This window comes from Salvia hispanica, chromosome 5 (genome assembly GCF_029641045.1).
Source record: "Salvia hispanica isolate PSC_SH4W2 chromosome 5, Shi_PSC_v1, whole genome shotgun sequence".
In the NCBI taxonomy this organism is placed as follows: Eukaryota; Viridiplantae; Streptophyta; class Magnoliopsida; order Lamiales; family Lamiaceae; genus Salvia; species Salvia hispanica.
In genome coordinates this window covers 17,609,188-17,618,529 of record NC_142696.1, presented here as the reverse complement: position 1 = coordinate 17,618,529, position 9,342 = coordinate 17,609,188, and the positions used below count along the sequence as shown (strand labels likewise).

The 9,342-nt window shown below is 33.6% G+C and overlaps 1 protein-coding gene across 1 annotated transcript; it reads left to right on the top strand.

Moving 5' to 3' along the window:
* Positions 1 to 1,639: 1,639 nt before the first annotated feature.
* Positions 1,640 to 4,304, top strand: LOC125186464 (uncharacterized). Its single transcript, XM_089059321.1, has 2 exons — positions 1,640 to 2,835; positions 4,003 to 4,304. The coding sequence occupies exon 1, from the start codon at positions 2,216 to 2,218 to the stop codon at positions 2,678 to 2,680; it is 465 nt and encodes a 154-aa protein (XP_088915447.1). The 5' UTR covers positions 1,640 to 2,215; the 3' UTR covers positions 2,681 to 2,835; positions 4,003 to 4,304.
* The last annotated feature ends 5,038 nt before the right edge of the window (positions 4,305 to 9,342 follow it).

Sequence of the window (9,342 nt, the reverse complement as noted above, 5' to 3'; positions counted from 1 at the left end):
AGAATTAGAGCTTTATAATTTACTTCCAATGTTAAAACTCTTGAGTACAAGTAATTGACGTGGAAATGTGAGATAGAGTCTACCAATGGAGAGAAGAGAGTAACAAGCTAAAGTCCACCAAAAGAAGATAAAAGTCCTCTTTTATAGTGATATAATGACTCAAAAGTACAGTGGTATATAATGACCTAAGTTTAATGTATATGATCTTGAAAAAATAAATGATAGGGAAGTGTTATATTGCTAACTCATAACTTAATTGCTAATTGTAATTAAATAATAGCTATTAGATATTCAAAATTAAGGGCTTAGATCATTAATCTCAAAATGTCAATACGATCAACGAAAAACGTCAATAAGGCCATAGGATTAATTCCAAAAAATATCAATAGGGGTATTAATGTCAATTAACTACATGTTTAGTTATAACTAACTTTTAAAAGAAATCCCAAAATTTTAAATTCGTATAACATATATCAAATTAAACTAATTTCATAAGGATTCCAACGATATCCTACATGCATATGTTCCGACGTTAAAATTTGAAAAAAAAATTCGAAAATTTTTAATTTTTTCGTACAGCAGAAATGTCAACATACTATATAAAATATCTCAATATAATACATGTAGAATGTCAATATAAGCAATGTGTTAACATTCTTAAATCATTGTGTTGACATTCTCGAAGCATTGTGTTGACATTTTCATCCAAAACCCTAATTTAAAATTTTTTTTTTATCTTTTTTTTATTATTATTAAAAACGAAAATTACACGTGGCAAATTGTAGACCACACATTTTCTAAAATTCTATAGCCTTAAATTAGTTGTAGTTAGCAATTAAATAATAAGTTAGCGATCGATAACCCCTTAAATTATATATGTATGTATATTACAATTGGCAGTAGTCAATTTTAACCACGCGATGCCTTGTTTGAGTGTATATACTGAACACTTTATAAATTAGATCTAAGCAATACAATATTTGATCTGATGCATGTATCATATTTAATTTTAGTTTTGATATAAATTTGGATTCATCATTACCACCACTAGTTACTTGACATATAGATTTTAATATACTAAGTAGTACTCCCTCCGTCCCAATAAGTATGAAACATTTGGTTTTCGACACAAGATTTTATGCAAGTGTTGTTTTGTGAGTTAATAAAAAGAGAGTAAAGTAAGAGAGAGGAAAAAGTAGAGAGAGTGATGTTTCTATTTTAGGAAACGTTTCATTTTTAGTGGGACAACCCAAAAAGGAAAACGTTGCATTTCTAATCGGGTGAGAAAGTCCCGATAAATTAACTGATGTACATAGGAATAGTTTCATGCGCTTGGGCGGGCCACGCGCCTTTTCAAGGGCCAATGCGAAAACCTTCATTTGGTCTCAAACACTGGAGTTTGACCAGAAAATGTGTGTTTTTAGGGCTATTCTATGCTATCAAACGGACCCTTAGTATAAATGAAAATAAATTGAAAAAGATAATGTAATTTGCGTTTATATATTAATAAAATTATTCTTTAAAAAGTGTACATATTAGGATTTTATTGACATAATTGAAGCATACAAAAAATAATTGCAACTGTTTTAGAGTAGTAGTAAATAATTAAGTTATAAAAATCCATAAAATTCTCCCAAAAAATAGCCGAAAATAGATTAACCGTCATATCCCGCCTTCTCTCTCCCCATCTTCGTTTTCGCTGTACCTCGTCTTTCTCTTTCTTCATTTCCCCAATCTCAATCTCCTCTTCCATTGCTGATAATCGGGGCATCACACAACAAAATCAAAATCAAGTCAATTGAGCCAGGCAAATGGAAAGTGAAAGGGATTTCTCTTTCCAGATTTCATGATCCTTATCACTTGAAATGTTTCTTTGTTTGTTTGTCTCCATTTCTTGACCTCAGGAATCCAATGTCGTGTGCCCTATTTTAGTATGCATCTGTTATTTCGAAGAATCAGTCGACGTTGGGACTAAATCCCTTCCCCGTTGATTCGTGGAATCTTCGAGCCTCCGTTGGATTTTCAATCCCTAATTTGGATTGTGTGATTGCCCCCAATTTCTCCCCAATTTTAGATTTGAGTACATTCCTCTCTTGTTTTTTGATTTTTTTTCTTCCTCTTTGGGGCTGATCTGTGGCGTTCGAAGTGAATCCGAATGCAAGGTAACCGTAAAGGAGCTGCTGCCTTTGAAGAAATTGTGGATTTGTAACTTGTTATGGATTCGCCATTGTTGATTTTCGTAGCTGCTATCCTCTTCGGATTTTTCAGCCTCGTTGTTGAATCTCAAGGAAATGTGAAGCCCCCACCGCCTCCATTCTCTCCTCCTCCCCCATCTCCACCGCCGCCATTTTCTCCTCCTCCCCCATCTCCGCCGCCTCCTCAATCCCCTCCCCCTCCGCCAAAATCTCCTCCACCTCCGCTTCAACCACCACCACCTCCATCCCCTTCAAGGCCGCCTCCGCCGCCGCGAAAGCGGCTCCACCCGCCACCTCCACCGGGGCAGCGCGAGAACGGTCGAGGGCGCCGGAGTCCCCCTCCTCCGCCCAAGACACAGAAGCTCAACACGGGGAAGAAAGTCGGGCTGATGTTCATTGGAGTTGCCCTGATCTTGCAAGTTTGCGTAGTCTCATTCGTGTTGATCAGCAGAAGGCAACTTTTGAGAACTGAAACTCTTGATTGAATGAATCACAAGTCGAATGTTTTTCTTCAATAGCACAATTTTTTTGTTCATGATGTGATTTTTTTTATTCGTGGACCGGCTGGATTGATATTCTTTATTTATGGAGAATGGGTCTGAGAATCGATGGAACTTTGGTGTCTGCATCTTGTAAATGGGTAACTCTTTTTTCTTCGGACATTAAACAGTATGTATACAGTATAAGTATATGATCCTGGAGTTATTCGCTTGTATATTTCTGATTTTCTTACTTCCTGTTCATTTCATGCAAGAATTGGTATAGTTTATTTATTGAAACTCCGTTGATCTGTCATCCAATGCTCATCTTGGTCGATGTCCTTGACATTGTACATGTATATAAGGCTTCGTGTTCTTGGACTAACTCGTGCCAATCTATTTATATAAGTTGAGAAGTTGTAGTTGCTGTAATATAAGTTTATGATCGTGCGCCATTTCTTTGTATGTGTCTGAATTATGTTTAGAATTTTGCTGCGTCTCGGTCCTAGGGTGCCACACCTAGCATTCATTTTCTTAGTCCTATACATATCTCAGATAAAAAGTTGCAATTACAGAAGTATAATTTTTAATTTGGCAGTCATACTCTTATTGATACCTGGTTTGAGTTCAGAACTTAGTTCCATTGGAGTATCATTTTTTGCAAGACCTAGTGTAGTTTATGCTTAGAAGTTAGGACTGAACTGATCCATCTTCGACAATTGGCTCAGTGTTCCTTCTTTTCATCGAGATTACAGTACATATTGGCTTGTTATTCTCTATATAGACTAACGTGGATGAATCTATTGATATTTGACTAGAGAAACGTAACTTCAGAAATATAAGTGTGATTATGCAGTTATATCTCCAACTCGAGTGCAGAATATAGTTGAATCCTATCACTAGCTCCTCCTAAGCAATAGGTAGCTCTAGTCCGCCTCGCCTTTCCCTAAATTGTGGACCTTTTTAGGACATTGCCTTAGTGGAAAATTGTGTTTTGAATGTTAACTTGGCGCTTATCAGAATCCTGACAGATAGGAAAAGAGTTTGTCATAACACGAGCCGTTTAATTTGGATGTGGTCGCTAACTGTTGTTGGTGAGTGGGACTTGGAATAAGATATGTAACATTTACTATTTTGGATACTGTTACTTAAAGGAACATCTTTGATAGTATGCTTTTTGAATCTGCTTCTCATATTCTGTCTCGTTGAATTTATGAAGTTAAGTCTTGTTATAGAAATTTATTCTTGCTCGAAGATGTATGCACCCTGCTCTTGATATAGTAATTTATTTTGAATTTGCTAACTTTGTTGAAACGGTTTCTTTGTAGGGGGGTAGAAGAGGAGTTAACTGTGCCTGCTCACAAAACTTACCAACATTCGAAGAAAAAAAAATGATTAGTTGAAAGTGACAACTGAAAATCACCACGTTTGTATCATTGTTTGCTGTTTATAGGTCTCATTAGAAATTTAACTAATATGGTGATTATTATATCTTGTAGTTTGTGTGATTTAAGCTTGCATGAACTTCAGATATCCAGTTACCAATGGTTGTATCCGATGATGACTTCAGATAAAAGATGGAAATTATATTGGTTAATATGAATGAATTATACTATATTTCCTCTTTGTATTTACTACCTTTCTCTTTTATTTTGGACATCTTAGTTCTTTTGCACATGCAAGCTGTGACTTTGGTCTCATTATCACTAAGAGCATTTCTAAGAGCATTTCTAAAGGGAGAAGGTATATAGAAAAGGTATATCATCTATATACCTCCTCAAAAAGTGAAATATACCCTTCCAAAAAGAAACATACTCCAAAAGAAAAGGGTATATAAAAAGGTAAATGATTTTTAAACATAAAATAATAGTACAAAATGCATTAAAAAAACATAAAGTGTGATATATTCTCAAATACTTTTCCCTTGGAGAAGAGTTTTTCATAAAAAGAAGACAAATATGGTAGTTATAAGATTTTACCTCTGCATTGATGGAGAGGATACCTCTTCAAAATGAGAAAAGATAAAATACCTTCTCAAATATCTCTCTATTTGGAGAATAATTTTTCATGAAAAAAAGATAAATATGGTAGTTATATTAGTTTACCTCTTCATTTACTTCTCTCCTTGACACTCTAACATTAACATTTGTAAACGGAGTATCAGATGATCTCATAACTTATTCTATCGATAGTAATAGCATCATCAATGTATTTACAAAATTTAGTGACAAATCCGAAACTTGTTGTCTTGTGCAAAACCTCATTACTCAAATGATAGTATTTGGTTATATCTTCTCAAATGAAAATATATGTAGAAACAGAATAAACATCAGTACATCTCTACTTATAATTAACAATGACGTTTGATTCCTTTAAACTAACATCCCACTATTTCCCCTCTACATGGAAAATCCATAAAAATCCATTTAAAACTTACTATTTCTCTGTATATCTATAAAAAATTTCTCAAGAATATATATGATTATATAAAAATCTCAACAATATTAGATTCTGCACATTAATCAATTAGTAGTTGCTTCTACGGTTCTACCTAGAGGAAGAAATGAAGAATGAACTACAAAAATGGTTTCTAGATAATATGATTTGCAAATATCCGGGTACCTGGTAAAAAAAATATCGCCAAGAGTGCGAAGGCTAGTTACATTTGAGGTAGTATTGCACTATTTTCAAACTTTTTGCCCCTTTTTCAATTTTTAGTTTAAAGAGATATTTTAGTCTTTTTCCCATTTTCATTTTTTTTCTTAATTATTTATATAATTTCTTATGCATCTCTCCCATTCTCCTTTAATTTAATTTAATAATAAATATTCAAATTAGTAATTACGTGTGGGCTATTTCATATTGAGGTTGAAAATAAAACTTGTGGTGCCGTCTCATTTAGTATGATTCTATAATTGGATTATTTTTCAAATTTCAGGATAATGAGCCAAGGGGAAGTATTGGGCCTTGCAATGTTTTCATGGGCTAGATAATGTCCACAACTGAGACATCTATATAAGTCCAGTCTAATAAAGTTTGTTATTTCTATGATTGATTATGGACTTTAAATCAACTTTTTGTACATTATAATCAAAATATACTCCATTTATTTTAAAAATAGAAACTTTGGAAATGGCACGGGCTTTAATGTAAAATTGACAAAATAAGAGAAATGAAGAAAAAAAATGAATAAAATAAGAGAGATGAAAAGAACAAGTAATGGAATTAGTGTTAGTGGATTGTGGAGTCTATTTCTTAAAATAGAAAGTTTTCACTTTGAAGAAAAATAGATAAAAAAGAAAGAATTTTTATTTTAATAAAACGGAGGGAAGTACTATTTATGTGTGAAATATTCTTAAAATCTACAACAATGCCATTTTCTCTCAAAAGGAGACTCACAATGTCCAATGGATTCTTCGTTACCATTTTCAAATTAATTTAAATTGATAAGCATAAACTAAAACAATAATGCACGACTAACATGTTAGATGGGCCAAATTATAAATCCAAATTTTATTACTCATTAATACTTCATTCCACAACTAATAATCCTGTTTTCTTAGTTTATTCACAAATATTAGGCTAGCTTCTATATTTTATAACATCGTTCATCATTCCTTTTATCTTCTTTTTTCCCCCTCTTTTTCTATCTACTCTACTCCCTCTGCCAGCCATTAAATATCTCGTATTTGACAGACACGAGTTTTAAGAAATTATTTGACTTTACGAAGTAAAGTGGGTAAAAAAGTTGGTAGAATGTGGGACCTACTTTTATATATTGTTTTTATAATAAAATGTTAGTGGAATAAGTTAGTGGAATATAGGGTCCACTTACGTAAAAGTGAAATGGGACATATATTGGCGGACGAACGAAAAAGGAAAAATAGGACGTTTAATGGCAGACGGAGGGAGTATTATAGTACTCTTTCCTAGAGCTGGGGAAAAATATCGAAAAAATGATATATCGCTCGTATCGTATTGAAAAATATCGAAAAATTATCGAATTTTCGATATATCGTAATTTTCAATACGACACGATATCGTATCGTAAGTTTTCGATACGATAACGATGTGAATTTCCTTATATCGCGATATATCGTTTTATATCGAAAATACGATATATATCGAAAATTTTCGATATATCGATATTTTCAATATATATCAATATTTAACGATATATCGAATTTCGATACGATATATCGAAATATCGATACGATAACGATATGAAATTTTTTTATATCGAAAGTTCGATATATCGAAACTTTCGATACGATAACGATATGAAATTCTTTCATATCGATATTTTCGATACGATATATCGTATCGATCCACCCCTACTCTTTCCACTCCTTCATAATTGAGTTATTTTTTCATTTCAAAAAGTTTCTTTATAGTTGAGTAATTTTCATAGATGGCAATAATTAACTCACTTTTTCTTAGTTACTTCATTCTTTCTACTTTATTGATTTTTCATCTTTATTTTTTTTATTACTTTATCTACTTACCTACTTTAACACACTAACATAGTAACATGGAAGAGTAGACTTTTAATTAGACGTGTAGACGAGGGAAAAAATGAACGTATTCTCTGGTCCAGTGATGAGGAATGAGTGGCATATGCCATAAACCTCAGCCAAAAAGGCAACTCTTTTGCAGACCACATGATCTATAAGATAATAAGAATGGAATGCTCCTAAAATTTGATTGTGTAATAATTGCTCTGGCAAGCATTTATTTCCACTCCTAGCTGTCTTACTGTCTTCTTCTGCTCTCCATTTTCCCTTTCCGTGTGCTGTTTTTGGACCACTTTTCTTTCTATCTGTATCAACTTGCTCAATCCAGCAAGAAAATAAGCATAATATGTGAAATCGCATCTTAAAATTCTGTTTAATTATGACTATTTAAGGGTATTTAGTAGGATTTCATGCTTGGAGAAATGCAGAGGAAAAGAAAAATACAATTTAGCTCACTGCTGCATTGCATATGAGATAGCCCCAACTAAGGTGAAGCCAATATGGCGGAGGCTACACGTCTAATAAACAAGTATGAAGTGTTAATGCGGGACACATCGAACACGATACACGATACACCACAGTCCACAGATATAAAAATTAAAAGGGTGCTGTTACGAGACTCAATGTCCCACACATCAGTTGTTAGTGCAATTGGTGCGAGGTTTAATGAGTCATTTCTCCTAACAGACTAGTCTTTTAGGATGCGTTTTCCAGTTTGATTTATAATTTTGGTGCTTTCATTGAGAGACAAACAACTCTGAATAGTAACCAAGCAAAGAATTTTACATGAGCAACGAGTACGTTTTGGGCTGACTCAAAGTGGTGGCTAAGCAAGGAAACTTGTCGTGCCCACTGTGGCCATGACCTATGAGAGAACTCGGAGTGGTGGTCTGGTCTGGCAAAGAACTAGTCATGACCAACGAGGACATTGGCCCCAAGGGCGACCCATAAACCCTCTCTCCTAACAAGCTAATCTTTTAGAACGGGTTCTTCTATTTAGTACTTCATCCGTCTCTCATTAAGTGATACATTTCTTTTCAACACGGAATATAAGAAAATGAATTTCTATATTTATATACTCCCTGTGTCTGCCAATCCCGTTTCGACTCATCCACAAATAATTGTCTCATTTACTTTTTATTTCATCCGTCCTCGATTACAAGTCAATATTTGACATGACACGAGTTTTAAGAAATGTAGTTAAAAGTGATATAAATCCATTAGTTCCATCCTAAAACTAATTGATGATAGGAGGAGGGGACCATGAGAATTTTATAGTTTTCAGCTCTCTTTGTACACGGATGTGAGATAGTTGTAATATATTTTAATTTCAATTACCAATACCCTCCCTCAAGCCGTTCAATGTGAACCTTGGAGGGGTTTGACTTTTTTTTCTTATCGATTGGACAACTGGCTAATTTTTTTTCTGGTCGGTAGGACCACTTGGCTTAAGTCTAGATATACTATTGGGTTAGTCATTTTTTCAGTTTCAGCCCAGATATACTATTGGGTAAGTTAAATTTGACCCAAAGTCGGCGACCTACTCGGATAGATACTATGATAGAAATGCATTATTTTCATCCTAAAATCAATTGGTGATAGGAGGAGGGGCCCATAAGACTTATATAATGATTTCAGATCTCTCTGGATATCGGTGTGCGATAGTTGTAATATATTTTTAATTTCAATTGCCAACAAAAAGTGAGTGAAAAACATTTAGTGGAAGGTGAGTCCTACTTTTATGTATAAATGTGAGTGAAATAAAATTAGTAGAACATGAGACAAAAAAAAATGGCAAATTGAGATATTTATTGATGACGAATTTAATATTAATTTTAATATTGAATCCCACCTTTTACTAATCTAAATAGTAATGTAACTTAATGAAAAAGTTACAAACATTAAGAAAAATCTAAAATTTGTCCTAGGTGATAATATCTTCCACGATTATCAATAAACGAACAATGCAATAAGAAGAGAAGAGAATTTATGTCTCTACAATTTGATGAAATCACAAATTCATCTTCATCACATAAACAACAGCAAGTGCAAATATGTGGTTGCACTTGAATCCACCAAGTGGGACAACCTCCATTAATTGAAAAAGTGCTCCAATTCCAAACCCTCAACTCTATATAAATCCCCACACTCTCC

What these genes read in the sequence shown, in the direction of transcription:
- LOC125186464 (XM_089059321.1), top strand. Translation starts at nt 2,216, where the DNA reads ATGGATTCGCCATTGTTGATTTTCGTAGCTGCTATCCTCTTCGGATTT.